The 18580-nt window shown below is 36.4% G+C and overlaps 1 protein-coding gene and 1 long non-coding RNA gene across 3 annotated transcripts in view; one reads left to right on the top strand and one right to left on the bottom strand.

Moving 5' to 3' along the window:
- The window catches only part of LOC309666314, a 1163838-nt gene that overhangs the window by 376772 nt on the left and 768486 nt on the right, over positions 1-18580 (top strand). The window lies entirely within an intron of this gene.
- The window catches only part of ORC5 (origin recognition complex subunit 5), a 121012-nt gene that overhangs the window by 46597 nt on the left and 55835 nt on the right, over positions 1-18580 (bottom strand). Inside the window, exons 13-14 of one of the 2 annotated variants that reach the window (XM_082473607.1) lie at positions 11128-11240; positions 1829-2628 (exon numbers count right to left, since the gene is read on the bottom strand). In XM_082473607.1, the coding sequence (XP_082329733.1) occupies positions 2583-2628; positions 11128-11240 (159 nt within the window). In that variant the 3' untranslated portion in view covers positions 1829-2582. Of the gene's footprint in view, positions 1-1828; positions 2629-11127; positions 11241-18580 lie in introns of those variants that run through there. The other variant, XM_082473608.1, reaches the window with a different exon arrangement.

Here is an 18580-nt window from a genome sequence, read left to right as displayed (position 1 = left end):
TACAAAGTGGCAAGTACCTTACTTAGATCGGGGTTTCTCAACCTTGGCACTACTGATACTTTGGACCAGATAATTCTGTTGTGGGACATGCATTTAGATGGTTAGGAGCATCCTAGGTCTCTACCCTCCCCTACCCCACACCCAGTTGTGACAACCAGAAATTGCTAAATATTCTCTGGCGGGCAAAACTGCCTCCAATTGAGATCTACCACCTTAAATATATCAACTTATTTATTAATTCTCTAAACAGCTGCATGAGGGAAGTTCTACTTTCCATTGTATAGGTGAGAAAACAAGAGACACAGAGAGATTCAATAATTTATCTAACATCACACAGCTCCTAGAGATACAGCTGGTATTTGACAAAGGTAGTCTGACTCAAGAGCCCCAGCTCTTAACTGCTGCCCTAGAGACTTGACTCCTTTTTGACTTTTTAGGGCTTAATGAAAAGAGACTTGTTGGATCAGAATCCCTTCCAGAGTTACTGAAAAGGAACTGTTTCAGCAATGAAGACTGATTCAGGGATTGAAACTGACTTGAAAATAAGAGGGGGAATAAGGTCTCCACCTTACTATGTATATGAGTCATGGTAATGGAAAGAAGACATTTTTAAAATGGAGGATCAACCACGTATAAAAAATCTAAAATCCCACAGCCTGGTAACTTTGTTCTTCTACCACCTAAATCATTTTTAGATCTAGGTAGAATAGATGCTTAATATAATTTAGGCACCTCCTCTCTTAACAGAAATATCTGGCCCACCAGCCAGCATCATTCTCATCATTAGATTCCCTCCTCTAATTGGAGATTTGTATCTTCCAGTTAGAAAATTCATTTGCAGATGACCCTTATTAAAATGCTAATATCCACATTAAACTCTGTTAGTCTTCGTTTAAGTAAATTAATCAAGTTAGTTAGTGAGTCATTTAGCAAGCCATTAGTAAGTAAATTACAAAACATAAAGTTCTCATGGCCCAGTCAGAGGCAGGGAAAATCTGGTTACAAGGTGTTTCGCAGGGAAGCCATACATACGGCTGGTGGCACAGTGTGGGGCAGTACAAGATAAGCAAGGTGCTGGGCGGGGGACAGGTGGCCAGCAGTGAGAAGGCAGGGAGAGTCACATACAGGAAACCTTGCCTCCTTTCTGTCTTCCCCAGTTCCCTATTTGACAATCTCTGTCCCCCCTCATATTCCAGAGTTCTTCCCTCAAAATGCAGATTGGTCCCAGGCTATCCAAGAAAGCTGCACAGCAGACCTGCCACTTTATAGCAAACTATGAGGGGCTGAAAATCCCCGAAGTGGCATTATTACTCTTCCTTGAATCAGCTACTCAAACTGCCTTCTACTTGAATGATACACAGATTTCTACGTGCAGGAAGCCTAAGCCTGAATTTGCAGTGCACATGGCTTTTCCCTGGTCCTGGCTTCTACAAACATCTGTGGAACACAAAATTTCACCATCTTCCATGGGACAAGAGACACAGGGTGAGGATGCTCCATGCTATCTTGTGCAGACAGACACAAAGGAATTTCATTCCTTCTCCCCCTACTCAGTACCTCTAAATAAATGCAAGTAGACAACCACTCGTTTTCTTTGATCCAGAAAGTGTCAGTCACTACATTAAAAGGCTTCCTATTTGGGGGTGCCTATTGTGAGAATTCTTCTTCAAAAAAAGAATGAAAGAATAAAATGCAACTGAAATTTAAACTAGGCTCCGTAATTAAGCACTTTAAATCTGCTCAAAATAATTTTCAAGCATTTACATGCTAACAGAAAACGTCTTAAAAAATATGAATAGACAAGAAAATCAGACCCAAGGTTCATAACTGATATAACAGGAAAAAATTTTATTGTAGAACTAGTAAAGGCCAATGACTAAAAAAAGGAAAGAAAACCATCATGCAGATTAAAAAGCTATGTTGGGTAGTTAATTGCAAAAGTGACCAGATAAACCTCACCTAAGCATACTGCAGTTATCAAGTAGGCTTAGAGGTGGAAAGCTGCCTTATATCTGATCAAACTACCTTGCCTTTTGAGAAAATCAGGGTGAAAGATAAGCATATACAAACTTGGATCTTAAAAAAAAAAAAAATTCTACTTACTATATTTTGCAACTATGATTTTTTAAAGTGGTGGCCTTAGGAAAATCTGCTTTGGCAAGCAACTGCAGAGGCTCCTGTGGAGAGGAAGTGAAAAGACTGGGCTTATATACAAGGGCTGCTGGCACATTCAAGGTGCAGGGGATAGTTCACAGAGTAAAATGTAGTCCTAAGTAAATGGGTTTCAGGCAATTTCAGTGTTAAGATAACATCATTAAGAGTAGAACAGATTGTACTCAAACCCTGCTGTTTATAATTAACACGTTCCTTCCAAATACTCCAGGGTCCCTGGTAAATAGTCTTCTGCTCACATTCACCCAGACCAATCAGAGTATTTTCATCAGATTCCATGCTGGGCCAGCACCTGTCTGGACAAATCCAATAGAGCCAAAGAACTCCTCTCCCTGGCCAACTGAGTAGTTGGATGAACACAGCTTGGCTTAGTCATTGTCACAGTGTCCATATGGCTTTGAAGCTTGTTTTCACAAGAAATCATACAAGTATTTTATTATGTCAAAGTTCACCGTCCTATAAACAAAAACAGATAGTATGTTAGCATCCTCACTGCCTAGACTGCTCAGCTTTGTATGTATGATTCTGAGAATCACATGCAAAATAATTCACAACTACTGCTAAACAATCCAAAGATACTGTCAAAAGCATCATGATAGAATTGACATTATTTTTTTAAATGTCACTAGGAACAGAGTTTCTTTAAAAAGTTTTTTTCCCCAATGCATAAAGTTTGCTTTTCTAAAAAAAGGAAACGAAGTTAGAATTATCCAACATTCTGTATTTCTGTATTATACTACAGAAAGTTTGGATTTCATCTGAAAGCTATTTGCTTTTTGTCTAATAACCAGAATAAAGTAATTAGAGATGCAGAAGTATTTAAATCTTCTTTGCTTTTGAACATTGTTTATCTTCCAAAACACCTGTTTTATCATTACATAATGCATAGCTCATCTGTCCTCATTTGTAGTTTTCATTCTTTTCAGTCTTTTAACACTGGCTGACCTGTGTGTGTATTGTAACTAAATCTGTATGATACAAGAATACGATACAACAAACAGACGATGTAAATGTATATTTTTGTACTCTGATAGCAGGCAGAATAAAATAGCAGGAGACAGAGACATATAATTATTTTCCTTTCTCTAAACTCATTCTTCACTACAAAATATTCAGACTTGGAGGTTTATTATTTGAATAAATGGTCAAAATAATTAGATATAATGATCTAGCAATAAGTATAAAATTAAAGCCTTAAAGTATTCAATTCTGCAAAAATAATCATCCATGTGAGAACAGCCTTTAAAGATGCACTAATTGCATGCTCTTATTTATTAAACCATCATCAATTAGTGTTTTTGTCTATCATTTTGTAATACACTTTCTAAAAAAGTTTCTAAGCAAATGACTGACATATCAAATATTTTAAAAAATCTGGAATGGGGAACTATAGATACTGCTTATGAAAACACATTTTAAAATAGCTCAAATGAGATGCTATGGCTATTGTGGTACCTAATGATGGAATGAAGGGTACTTTAATTGTTTCATTACAATAGTGTCTCTCTGAAGAACACTAAAACTTTCCAAATTGTATAAAAACACTGCCAAAACAATTCTGTTATCATTAGCAGTAATAAAACAACTAAAAATAGTTACTAAAATAAAAACTTATCTCAGGCATAAAGACACAAAAGGTATGGTTATTATATCATAAAGCTGTTTATTTTTATGTGCTTTTCTTTCATTCAACTCTAGAGCCCCACCAAACTTACTAGTAACAAGGTACCACTAACAAACCATTTTAAAAAAAATCATGAAAAGATTTTTCATGATTGGTTGAAAAGATCTTTTTTAGAGGATTTTAGAAGGAAACAGAGATAGTAGGCTATTTTTAATCATAGGCAAAAAGGAAGGTTGAATTTGTATATCTCTCCAGGCACATCTCCCCACAATGATGTTGGGTCTTAAGGTTATAAACCTAAAGTGCCAAGGTAAAGTGAACTTAATGTTAAGTTTTATTGTCTTTTGGATTTTTTTCTTTCTTTTTTTTTTTTTTTGCACTGAGTGGAAAAGAAAAAGTTTAGAAGAAGCTAAGATGAAAACAATTAAAATTCCCACACTATGGGACTAGAAGGCATTATTTGATAGACTATTACAAAGCCATACAAAATGATCAATATGAAGCCATAACTACAATATTAAGAGAGGTAAGGAGAAAAGAGAATTGCAACTATGTTGTGATAGCTACAGAGAAATGTTTGTATAATGGACTAGTACTAGAACATAAACAAATGAAAATACTGTGATTTGTTAGTGGTAGGACTCCTTCATCTTATCTAATAATCTATTTAACACTGCAGCATAGTTTATGCAATAAATTTTTCTTTTTAGAATGAATGGACTGACTTAAAAACACTAAGCAATTTACACTAAAAACACTTAAACACTTAAAAACACTAAGCATTTATAAAAGGTTCACTACATTCCATTTCTCTGCTTTGCCACTGGGAAGCACTCAAGCAAACTGAATCATACAGTTAAGATTTTTGGACTTTAAAAAAAACTAAATTAATTGTGAAATGAATATGTAAGATCATTCCTCTAAGAAACATTTACTGCCCAAGATGTATGACTACCTTTCTCTATCATCCCTCCACCCCCCAGTATAAACAGGTGACTTACCCAACTGATCCCCACATATATTATTTTAAGACACAGCAGAATTTGATAGAATAACCACAGGGCAACATCAAAACTTAAATCACACATCCCAAAGATAGTTTTTAAATACTACAGGAGAGTCTCTCTCTCATAGAACACAAATAATTATTTTCTAAAGTAAGCATCTAGAAAGAAATAGGATAAACAAAAATAACGTTGGTGGCACTCTGCCTAGGAGTAATTCTTAAATCAGAATTTAGAATACTTTAATACGAGTTAATTACATGGCATATATCTAAGGATTTAATTTTGCCTTTATCCTTTTATTTCACTTTGTTGATGCTTTTACTACATTGAAATACTTTTTTCTCATGGGATACTATTTTATTTCCTTTTACTTTTGTAGGCAGTTTGAGTTTTTCATTTTTAGCTTGGTCCTTCCAACAATTTGCAATCATACAACTTTAAGTTGCAATCTAAGTTATTTTGTAGCGTCTACCCACTGACTGTGGAGGGAAAAAATTAGAAACTTTAACTACCGTTAACATTAAGAACAACCCAGGGACAATATTTAATACGCTTCTTGGCATCTGTCCTCTCCCATACTCTACACCTCCATATTCTGTGCTCCTTTCTGGAACCAGCCTCCTACTGCTTCTCTGTCCAAATCTTTCCACTGTTCCTCGGTCAAGAACATTCTCTATGTCCTCTACCTCTTCCATGAATGAATGGTTTTTTTTCTCTTCCAGGCTTAACTGAACGTTGGCTCCCCCTGAAGGACCAAGCCTCTTCTTCAGATCTTTCCAATGAGGTTAGACTCTACTGTAGCCCAGGCAGTCCTGTCAGGTGGGCTTGGTGTCCCTGTGCAAAAAGCTCTGCTCCTCTGAGTCTCAGACCATTCCACTAGCCACCCTTTATCCCCCTGTCACCACCTCTTAGTCAGCTAATAATGCAGCACCCAGTTCAGTCTTCCTCTCCATCCCAAGATCTGCCTCAGCTTTAGTGACTTCACTGCACACTATCCCTCTTTCTTACCTCCAGAGGAGACAACTAGTTCACAAACCTCTCTTCGCTTTCTCCTGATCTACAAATAATTACTGAGTATTATGTGCCAGGCACTGAACTATTAGCCCTCTACTGGCTTTACTTCCTTCCTTCCCTTCCTAGCTTAGACTCCATGGTTTGTCACTTCAAGCATTCATTTGCTAGCATCCACTGAATTCACCTGGCAAAACCCCAATCCTATGTGATTTCAATTACAGCCCTTTGCTGTCCCAGTACCTGGCATATGGAATGCTGTTGGAGAAGATCACAAGTTTCACAGATTGCTGCCACTGTAAATTCAAGGTCAAGAACCTCAACTGGGCCCTCAACACTAGCATCAAGTTGCTTTCCTTGTCAGCACTTTCTCCCATTCCCCACAGCAGCTATTTCAAATATCCATATTCCTCTCAAACTGCTAGTACTTCTGTCCTTAGTCTCAATATTGCCTCCTCCTTTACAGGCAAAACAGAAGACGTCAGATCAGACCTCCTTCAACTTCTTGCCACCAAATCTCCCAATTCAGCTCCATCTGAATCCATCTTTTCCTCTTGTTATAATGCAAAGGGATTCCCCTCTCTCATCTAGGCCTATTTCTTTAATGTTTCTAAATCCCATGTTCTACACCTTTTCAAGGACTTTGTGCTTTAAATTAATACCTCTCTTTTGTATCATTAACTCTCCTTCTCTATGAGTTCTTTCCTATCAGCATTTAAATATGCTCAAATCTTTAAAAAATAATTACCTGCTCACAACCCCACAAACTGTTTAGTAGGTAATAATCCTCTCTTCCTCTTTACAGCAAAAATATTCTAGAATGTAGGCACATGAGGATAGGATACAAATCTGTTATACTTCTTGCTATATCCCCAAAACCTAGCATAGGGATTATAATGGACAACACAACAAATCTTAAGTGAATAAAAAGCATTCTATTTGCTGCATCAACTTGCTTATAAATACTACTTAAATGCCCTATAACCTGACTTCTACCCCACTGTATCCCTGAAAGTGTTCTTGATAAAGTCACAAATGACTGCTTTACCATTAAATTGCATAGACTCGGCCTGATTTCTTGGGAGCAACTGACAATTTTGACCATTACTCCCTTGCCTTAGGGTTTTCTGCCTTTCTTGTATAATATACAACTTTTTATATCACTGTTTTATCCACTTAAGCTTGTATCATGAGTATTTTCCTGTGTTTTTATCCTTCAAAATTATGATTTTAAATAACCACACAATGGTTTTTTTGTAAGAATATATAATAAATAACCAATCCATCCCCTTACTTTGGATATTTAGGTTGTGTCCTGTGATCTAATTGTTCATTCTCTGCCACGGGTGTCTGGAACTAGGGCTACCTACTTCATCTTGTTAACTATCCTTGGGATCTCCGATATCCACCAAACCTCAATTTCGAATGAAACTCTGCCTCCTTAGTAGCTCCCTTCTTCTTGCTGCCCCCACAGTCAAGACCACAATTGTTCCCTTTCATCTGAAATTTTACTGCTAATCGTGATTTTTAAGAAACATGCAATACTTTGGACATTTGGCATATATTAAGTTTAAAGTCTTGTGCTGGGTTTGAGTAAGGCAATGACTGACGCAGTCTCTGCTCTGAGTTTCATGGACTTATACTGTAGGGAGGAAGTTCTAATTACTGAATTAATTATTTACGTAAAATAATGGTAAGTCTGAGAAGATAAGGGGACCTGTATAACTGTTTATAGTGTGTGTGTGCAGGCGTGAGCGATGGGAGGTCATTGTATGTTTGAGATGGCTTCTTCAAGGAAGAGACATTTAAACTGAAATCTAAAGGTTACGCAGCAGTTAGCTAGAAAAAGGAGAGGAGGAGTTGGGAAGTGCTGCATATGCAATGAATGGTGTATATGAAGAACTGAAAACAGCCAGAGCGGTTAAAGTGCAAATACCTAGGGGAGAAGATGTGCGCGGCAGGTGTGGCTGGGCATAAAGGCCGGGGCCAGGTCACTGGGGCCTCGCCAGCTATTTTAAACATTCTGTCTTTTATCCTAAGAGTTATGGGAAACTATTGATATTAAAGACTTTTAAGTAGGAAGGTGATATTAAATTTTTATAAGATCATTCTGGCAATAGTGTGGACAACAAATTATAAGGGAATAAGAGTAGACAGAAGACCAATTAGGAAGCTACCAGAGAAGAGATGATGGTGGCCTGGTCTAGAGGGCTAACAGAACAAATGACAAAAGTGAATGAATTTGAGATACAATAGGAGGGACTCAACAGGCTCAAAAGGACTAATGCTTGGATACTGGCAGTGTGGGAGTGAGAAATGTCAAAAATAACTTCCAGGTTTCAGGCCTGTGTAACATGGCAGACTGCAGTGCTAGTCACTGAACCAGGGAACCCTGGAGGAAAGCTGCATCACTCCTTTTTTGTTGGCAGGCAGAAGTAGAGGTAGGAATTCCTGAGTTCAGTTTTGGAAATACATTGATATAGGTGGGAAACATCCAATAAAGGTCAAGAATATTAGAAAAAAGGTCTGGCCTTTAAAAACTGGGGAGTAAGATCAGTGCATAGATAGATGTTGAAGCAGGGGTAAAGCTAAAATTACCTAGGAAAAAATATAATATGAAAAGAAAAAAGCACTCAAGGACCAGCTACATTTAAAGGTCAGGTGGATAGGATACGCTGGCAAATGAGCTTTAGAAGAAACAGCCAAAGAATAAATATGAAAACCAGAAGACTGGAATCATGGGCTCTAGGAGAAGAGAGTTTTGAGAGACAGAGAGAGAGAAAGAGGTCAACCGTGTTGCGTGCCTGAAAGAACAGAACAGAGAGTCTGAGGACTGCAAAAGGTTCTGGGGAAAGGGAGGAGATGGAATTCAGAGCAGAAGTGGAAGAAGCCCCCTTAGACAGTAAGAGGATCCCAACCTACTGATAAAGGAAAGACAGAAGATGGGCACCAATGTAGGTAGCTGAAGAAGTTCTCAACTGATAGTCTCGATTTAGTTCTGTGAAACAGTGAATGCTGAACAGAGCAAATAGAGACATTAGGACTTGCGGTTTGAATAGAGTCGAGAATCTAGGTTGAAAAGAAACCTATGAACCACGTGCTCTACTGTTCAATACATGAGGTGGAATGGCTGGGAGGCTGGTAGAAGATAATCAGTCATAAGGAGAAGAGGAAAATAGAGCCAGATTGCAAGAGTCTCAAACAAACCCACATTTTCACAAGAAACTGGGGGAAAGTAACAATCTAGAAATGGCAACAAGAAAAAAGGAGAGCACTTAACGAGCATCCAACCCTGAGGGACTGGGGTTTGAGAAAGTAAGAAGCTACCACTAGAGATAACTCTAGGGAAAGTAGTATCTCCAGGTAAGAATCAGGTTTTCATTAAGGCAGTGACGAAGAATATTAGGGAAAGAGAGAAGGATGGGGGAGGGAGGGAAAAAATGGCAGGTTAAATCATCAGAAAAGAAGTACAAAAACATCACTGGGTTGGGAGTGGGGATGAGGGCAGATGTGGAAAGAGGGAGGTGACTATTCTTTGGACACTGCCCATGGAAAGTAAGAAAGAGTAAACACATGTAACAAAGCAAGTTAGAGTTCCCAAGTTCTACGGCAAAATTCCAGGTCTACAATTCCTGCTCCCTTCTGAGGTTGTAAATGGAAGTGCACTTCTCTGGATGTGTCTATTATCAGTGATGCTGTGGATTAAGCAACACACAGTTCAGTTCGGTTCACTGCATATTCATCATATGGGGCACTCACAAACCTGTCCTGTATATGATTATGATGGGGCACAACTCAACACATACACAGTCATGACAAAATCCCTGAAGTAAACATTCAGCATTCAAAAGTTATGCCTTTGACAGAGGCTCTTAGGATACAGAGTTTTAAATACCATTGTTTAGAAACAGAACGTTCCTGCTTTATGGTCATGTGGAATGAACTCCAAAAAAGTTTCTGCTCAATTTCCTCAGTGTAAAAGTTTGCCCAGTTTTAGCCTAACAACACATTTCAAAACCCTCATTTCAAGTTTCAGAGTCTACATGTCATCAAAATGTCTCAATACCTGCTTCATAGTATCACAGAACTTTTAATTCAGAAGAGACTTCGGGGCAGAGGCTGCCAACCTGTGGACTTCAGAAACTTCAAGAAACTGTAAAATTCATTAGAGGAGATCTGCAAATCCATACCTATGTCAAGCACTGGTTTTAGGCTGAATAATGTTCCATGCCTATATATTATTAATTTTGAAATATACATAAATACTTCCATGATTAATTTTAAAAGGATTTTAAAATGGAATCATCATATTCAAAAAGGTTGGGAAGACACTGCATTATGGCTTGTCTTGTTCCACCTACCAGACTACCCACACACTACCTCTTCTACTACAAGTCCTGACAAACTGTTATCCAGTTGCAACCAATGGCTATCACATTTTGCCTAACAGCAAGTACACCTCTTCATGAGGAAACGCGTTACATTTTTAGATAGCTTTCATTTTGACAGACATACTTTCTTCCCTTGAATTTCTAATGCTCTAGAATTATCGAGAATTAGTTTCATCCATTTTGCACATGACAGCCTCTGAAATCTAGAGGTCGTTACCATATCCTTCCTAAGCCTTTTCTCTCACACCTTGCCCCTCACTCAGGGATGTGACATGGTTCCTCATTCTACTACTCTCCTCCTGCCCCCTCAGCATGTACCCATTCATTAATGCCCCCCTTATAAAACTCCAAGCACAGCATAGCATACCACATTTGATCTGCCTATGGCAACACATAGTAGACCTATTATATCCCTTGAACAAGACACCAAGACTTTTAAAACCCTGTAGTCATCTAAAATACTTAGGACTTAAGCCAGGTCTCTTCCATCTTGTTTTAGTACCTATGAGGTTTTTTGTTTTTTGTTTTTTTAATTGAGGTAACAATGGTTTATAGCATTATATAAGTTTCATGTGTAATTGTATTTCGACTTCTGTATACACTACAGTACATACTAGTTTTTTGTAGTCAACTGCCCATTAAATCTTACCTTGCTACTATGTGACCATTATTCCAGTCTGATAAGGTCTCTCAGAATCTTGATTTTTTGCTATATAACATGTTAGCTAATTCTCCCAATTTTATGTCATTTGTAAATTTGATGAGCGGGTTCATTCTACAGTGAAACTTATGCATTCTTGGCACTAAAATGACCTTTTCTTGCTTAAATGACTAATGACATTACACTAGAAAGAAGATTAATTTTTATATTTAGTGTATCATTTACATAATTCAAGACATTTAACAATTATTCTACACTTACCTAGCAATAGCTCTGATGAAGTCTAGAGATACTGTGCATTTGTATTTTGGTCCATCAAGCTGATCATCATGGCCAACCAGGGTTAATAGCTGAAGAGTCACTAAAGAGGTAATCTAAAAATAAGAAAGCATTTTTATGAGAAAATGGTTTAATCAGATTACATGATGCCCTTCTTTCTGAAACATTTTATACTTTGATAAAGATATATAACTGAATTCAGAAGAACATCTGCAAAGAATATGACTACTTCGAAATTTGTATATACAAAGTTGTACACATGCTTAAAGTCTTAGTTAAACCAATGATCAACCTTTAAGTACTCCACTAGAGATAAATTTATTTCATTTAATGACACACACATGACTGCTAACCTTTAAAAACTATAAACAAAGGACATTCCTTCTCTCCATAAAAAATTTATGAAGTTTCTATCTAAATAGCTCAGAATAGCAAATCTGTACTCCCTTGAGAATTGCGCAGCTAAAATGTGAAAGTGGGCCTTTTTCAGAGTTGGGTAGCTGGTTAGATGAGATAAGAAATACATCCTTCAGACCGGGACTTAGTCTTCTTTTAAAACTGATCACCAACTAGGTAGTCAGGAAAACACCGGGTGGATTAATACTGGCAAAAGCAAAAGTGTATTTTGACAGGTCAAAATCAAAATAACTTCACATGCGTAAGGCCAACAAAAGTGTTAAATGCTCTGAAATCCAGGAAAGCAAGCTGACCCAAGAGCTGAAATTCTTTGAGTAGCCCATTCTCTTCTCCCAATTTTTTATTCTCATCTCCTGCAGGCCAACAGAAAAAAGAAGCCAGCAATGGCAAGATCTGGAGACTTGGTGACCTGTAACTGTCTGTGGCAATATAAGGGATAAGAGTTATAGTATCTGTAATACCTAATCATGTGTCTTAGGAATAAAAAAATGCTCACTTAACTTGAGATCAATACCTTGAGATGCAGTAAACATTCTGAGTAATAAAAACAGTAATAGTAGTAGTGATTTGCTTGGTACCAAGTACCTATACACAGCATCTCATTTATTCCTCTTGACCCTACAAGGTGGAAGCTATTGTACTCATTTTATAAACGAGCCTTAGAGATGTTAAGTAACTTTCCTCGGATCCCAGAACTGGAGGTGGCTTAGCAAGAATTCAAACCTAGAGTCCTTGCTCACCGTATTATGCTGCAAAGACTCCACTATGTTTCCCATTACAATTTTATTTTTTATTTTATTATTATTTTTTTTGTTTTGGCTGCACCACGCAGCTTGCAGAATCTCAGTTCCCTGACCAGGGATCGAACCCGGGCACAGCAGTGAAAGCGCCAAATCCTAACCACGAGACCACCAGGGAACTCCCTCCCATTACAATTTCAAAGGGAAAACTGTTATGTAGTGTTCAGTCAGCTGTCATTACTTTATTAACAATTTTTTAAATGAACATATAGATTACCACAGTATTTTATGTATAGAAAATACTACATTTAGCAAATATAAAACATTTTTTCAATTAGAAAAACATTTTGTATCAATACATTGAAATATGAAGCTCTGCATTCAAAAGGCTAAGACTTTAATTTCTAATATTACAAATTAGATTATGTCTTGAAACATTTTTTCTTTAAATAAATTTATTTATTTATTTTTGGCTGCACTGGGTCTTCGTTGTAGCGCACAGGCTTTCTCTAGTTGCTGCAAGCGGGGGCTACTCTTCATTGCAGTGAGCAGGCTTCTCATTGCGGTGGCTTCTCTTGTTGCGGAGCACGGACTCTAGGTGCGTGGGCTTCAGTAGTCATGGTTCGTGGGCTCTAGAGCAAAGGCTCAGTAGTTGTGGTGCACGGGCTTAGTTGCTCCGCGGCATGTGGGATCTTCTTGGACCAGGGCTTGAACCCATGTCCCCTGAACTGGCAGGTGGATTCTTAACTACTGCACCACCAGGGAAGTCCCTAAGCATTTTTTATAGATGTTCTATGTGTTGAAAAGAATATGTATTTTGAAGCTGTTACACTCTCCATTCTACATATATTTATTAGATCAAGCTTGTTTGTGTTGTTGAAATCTTATAAACATCATTTTTTTATCTACTTGAGAGAGGTACTAAAATTCTCCCCTTATAATAAGAAGTTTGTCCTTTTCTCTCTGTAATTGTTAGTTTTTGCTTTATATTTCTGAATCTGTTATTTGGTGCATACATTTAAAATTATCATGTTTTGCTGGCAAATTAAACCTTTTCATTATTATCTAATGGTCCTTTTTTTCAAAAGTAATGGCTTTGCCTTAAAGTGTGTTTTTTTTTCTAATATTAATATACCTATATCAGCATTCTTTTAGGTGCTAATCTTTTTTCCTATGTACTTTTCGTCATTTTACTTTCAGGTTTTGTATTTTCTTAACTTTAGATAGTGCTCACATAAACAACATATAGTGTGACTTTCTTTTTATAGTCAGTCTAACAACAGTCCTTTCGGCTGGACTATATACTCCATTTGCTTTCACTGTAAAGATATTCTAAAATTTTATTTCTACCATTATGTCAAGCTTTCTATTTCTCCTTCTTCTATGTGTCTTTCTTATTCCTTTCTTGCCTTTTATTGAACTGAATTATAATATTTTGAGGACTGCCCTGGTGGTCCAGTGGTTAAGACTCTATACTTCCAATGCAGGAGGCGTGGGTTTGCTCCCTGGTGGGGGAACTAATGTCACACATGCCATGGGGTGCGGCTAAAAAAAAAAATTAATCCCCACTGAGGTGTAGACATTCGAGAAAACACTTGAAAAAGATGGAAAAGAGATATGAATTATAATATTTTTTCATTCTATTGTTTTACTCTATTACCTTGGAAATAGTTTTATACTCTAATTTCCATTTTAATTTTTTCTTTGGCCCCCAAGCTATTTTAGAATTCTTTAATTTTCAACTCATAAAGTTCCTCTAGTATTTTCTGATTTTTTTTTAAGGGGGGGATATCACAGAATGTGGTCTGTATACTGCTAATCCTTTGAAATTTGATGAGAAAGCTGGATTCTTCAGGGGGAAAGAAGAGGGCACAGGGACACAAATGCCACTGTGGCAAAGAGTGAAACTGACCACAGTGGTCACTCTGCCTGTCCTGCCTGCCAAGCCCCTTCCCTCTTTGTCCCAAGAATGTCTTCAGCTGATGGCAAATGAGTGAAAAACATGCCCACAAAATGGGATGACCCCATCATAGGCAAACAAGGTGGAGTGAGACAAGAGTTTTCTCTCTTAATTATACACATACTTATATCCTATCCTCCATTTTGCCTCTTGGACTGCAAAGCCTAAAATATTTACTATGTGGACCTTTTACTGAAAAAGTATGCCAACCTCAGCATTAAAAAAATTGCTATATTCAGATAATTAACTTAACCAATGTAGAAATCGAGATGTTCATTGACTTGTCCGAAGTGATAACGACTAGATAATGACAGAAACTTACTTGACTAGGATTTAGGTCTCCTAACTACAACTCCAAAACTTATGAAAAGTATGACTAAAATGCGATCATAGCTGAGAGAGCTAACTTCTAATAAGTTGTATTATAATCTTGCCTGAATAAAGAATGTGTTAAAAGAATGAGGATGATCTGTAAAAAAGGGAGAGTTCAAGAGAACAGACCTGTCAGTGTGCCTCCAGCCAACAGGACCAAGGGATCCTTACCCATTAACTTGGAAATCTGGTATGTGCTGTAAGTTATGTGCTCACCGTAGAGGTGTAGTTGTCCAGCTGTCATTCTGTTAATGATTTTCTTAGTAATATTTTGAGTAAAGTTGATGAAAAGGTAAAAAAATGTCAAGTTACTCAATATTTTTATAAATGTGCTCCAATTTACTTAGTTTAGGAGTTAAGTTAAATGAAACAGTTGGTTGTTAAAAATGTGTGAAATAGTATTGTGCTCATTAAATGAGGTCATCTGTAAAGCAACTTAACACAGTGCTTGTAACACAGTATTCAATAATATGAGCTACTATTTATATTATTACCATGTATTAGCACTATTTTTTAATTTCAAATTTAATGAATAGGTTTCTTTTCTAATAGCCCATTTAGTGAAAACTCACTATATTTTATTTGAAAACAGTTTCACATATATATATATCCTATAGCTTTCTGAATAATATGCCATGCTTGTTTAGAAAATAAAAAATAAAACTATCTGCAGATTTAAAATATCTTTATGAGATTTATAAATATTGACAACAAACTATTGGTTACCTGTGGGGAGAGAGAAGAGGCGAGGGACAAGAGTAGGGAATTAAAAGGTAAAAACTACTATGTATAAAATAAATAAACTACAGGATATATTGTACAGCACAAGGAATACAGCCAATATTTTATAATAACTTTAAATGGAGAATAACGCCCCAAAATATTAAATCACCATGTTCTACACCTGAAACTAACATAATTACAAACCAACAATATTTTAATTAAAAAAATACTTCTGAACAGGTCAAGAAAAGTAATGTGCACATATATAAATTACTTAGGGAGAAACACTCAATGTGTCAATTTCACCAGGAAATGAAGTAGATTAAAAAAATGAATTGACAAAAAAACCTGTATGAAAAATATAACAAATTAAAAATTATATGGCAGATTAGACCCTGATGTAGAGAAAATTAAGGAATATGAGGATATTTCTGAAGAAATGATACAGAATGCAAACTAAAGAGGTTAAAAAAAAGAGAAAATATGAAAGAGGTTAAAAAATAGAAAAGACAAGTGAGAAGATCTAACATATTTCTAATCAAAGATCGAGAAGGAAAACAGAGATGGAAAGAATAGGGCAGAAGTAATATCTGAAAAGACAATGGATGAAAATTCATTCAAAAAGATTAAAAACACCAATTCACAGAATTAAAGGACCAAATAAGTCCAAACAAGGAGAAATAAAAAGAAATCCATACCTAGACACATCATAGTGAAAGTATGAAACACCAAAGATAAAAAGTTCTTAAAAGTAGCTAGAAAAGGAAAAACAGATTATCTTCACAGGACTGGCAACTGGACTGACAGCTGTTTTAAGAACAATGATGACAGATGGTAATTGAGAAGCTAATTAAAAAAAAAAAAAAAATGGTGCCAGGTACCACAACAGTAACAGAATTTGCTGTTTTCTCAGGTTTTGTTTTTTACCTTTTTTTTTTTTTAATGGAGTGTGCTGGTTGTCTCTATTATTTTGTTCAGATGACTGCAGAACCTGGAAAAGCTGTTGCTGCTATCGATGTATAACATATTGCTATTGGTCTTTTTATATAAATAAATAAATCTATCTATCTATCTATATACACACACACACACACATATATATAATTTGAATTTTTGGAAACTTTAGCTCTGCTGTCAACTTTGGAGAAGTATCCCAGTTGTACTGTGTTGGGTTGGCATTGTACAGAAATCAACAGCCATATTGGTCTAGAAACGTTAAACATAATCTTTTCCATTTGTACAGGGGTAACACACTGTATTAAATATGTAAGGTCTTATCTACATGGGTTTGATTACAGAAACTAATAAGGTATTCTCTAAAAAAAAAAAAGAACAACAATGAAAGACATAAAACAGTGGTGTATTTTCAACATACTGAAGAAAGTAACTGTTAACTCTGAACCATATGGCCAGAAAAAACAATCGTTTAAGACTGAGAATGAAATAAAAGGCACATTTCCAAACTAAGAACAACCAGAGGTTTGCTATCAAAAGATCCTTATTCGGGCTTCACTGGTGGCACAGTGGTTGAGAATCTGCCTGCTAATGCAGGGGACAGGGGTTCGAGCCCTGGTCTGGGAAGATCCCACATGCCATGGAGCAACTAAGCCCGTGAGCCACAACTACTGAGCCTGTGCGTCTGGAGCCTGTGCTCCGCAACAAGAGAGGCCGCGATAGTGAGAGGCCCGCGCACCGCGATGAACAGTGGCCCCCGCTTGCCGCAACTAGAGAAAGCCCTTGCACAGAAATGAAGACCCAACACAGCCAAAAATAAATAAGTAAATAAATAAAATTTAAAAAAAAAAAAGATCCTTATTCACTCAAATTCCTAAAAAGGTACCTCCCGGTGAAAGTAAAGGAAGCCAAGTTGGAAGGTCTGAAGTGCAAGAAGGAATGAAGAGTGAAGAAACTGGTAAATGTGATGGTAAATCTAAATTAATTTGCCTGTTTAGGTGATAACAATACTATATTATGGGTTTAAAAATAGGATTAAAGTGCACAACACCAGTAATACATAAATTGGGAGTGGACAAAATAGAAGTTAAAATGTCCAAGGTCCTATGGTATCTGAGAGAACAGAAGTACTCACTGAATTTTGACTTTGATAAGTATGAATGTTATAATATTTATAGTAACAACTAAGAGAACAGAAACAAGTGTATGTACTTCTAAATTAGAAGGGGAAACCTGAACTAGAAAATTCCAAAAGAAAGTAAGAAGAAGAAACAAAAATAGGTAAGACAAATATAAAGTATAAAACAAGATAATAGATATAAACAAAATTACATTAGTAATTATATTAAAAGTTAACTAACTTTTGCAAATAAAAGGCAAAGATTAAGTGACTGAAAAAATAAATCCAACTATATACTGTTTAGGAGAGATACATCTAAAACAGAAGAATATGGGAAGGTTAAAAGTCAAAGGACAAAATGAGATACATGAAGCAAACTAAAGAGAAAGTAAAATGATGAAGGTGTCTTCACGCAGACAAAAGAGAATTAAAAAGAGATTTAAAGAAGGGCTCACTTAGTAATGACAGAATGCAGGCCCTGAGCTCCTATCTCTCACAAGAGGAGTGGCTTGAGACCCTCACTATGAAGGGATGAGACACAGAGCAGGATGAGCAGCCAGGGAATAACGGGATCTTTGGGGGAAAGTGAGTACTGCTGAAAGTCAGGACAAACTCATTTTCCTTCCCAGTTTAGAAACAGGTAGGGATCATGATGAGAAAGTAGGTCTGAAAGTTTAATGAATGGGAGGTTACATAGAAAAGAGCTGACACCGTCTCCTATGGCAAAATATACTCATTAACTTCATTCCTTTCTATTTTTCTACAAGGAATTCATTTGCTAAAGTAGGTTAGTAATAGACATTTGAAACTCACAGATTAATCTCCCTTTATTATTAAAAATAGATTTCTTTAGTAGCTCTTTTTCTTTTAATATATAAGACATTACTTACATTTTACTTTCCCACTGGCATTTCCTTATACTATTTCTTATAACTTCTACTTTCCTGTGATTCAAATACTCTCACATATTTAATTCAATTCTTTAATCCAAACTGTATGCTATATTTACTCTTCTTCCATTTTCTTCATAAATACAAAATCTGTCTTTAATCTAGTTAAGTTAGAATTTCAAGAATATTTTCAGGTATCTCACTGTCTTATTACTTTTACCATATTAGTTACAGCAAATTACCAAAGGCAATTAAGTTG

The sequence above is a fragment of the Balaenoptera physalus genome (assembly GCF_965194825.1).
Source record: "Balaenoptera physalus genome assembly, chromosome: 8".
In the NCBI taxonomy this organism is placed as follows: domain Eukaryota; kingdom Metazoa; phylum Chordata; class Mammalia; order Artiodactyla; family Balaenopteridae; genus Balaenoptera; species Balaenoptera physalus.
This window is presented reverse-complemented; position numbering and strand designations above follow the sequence as displayed.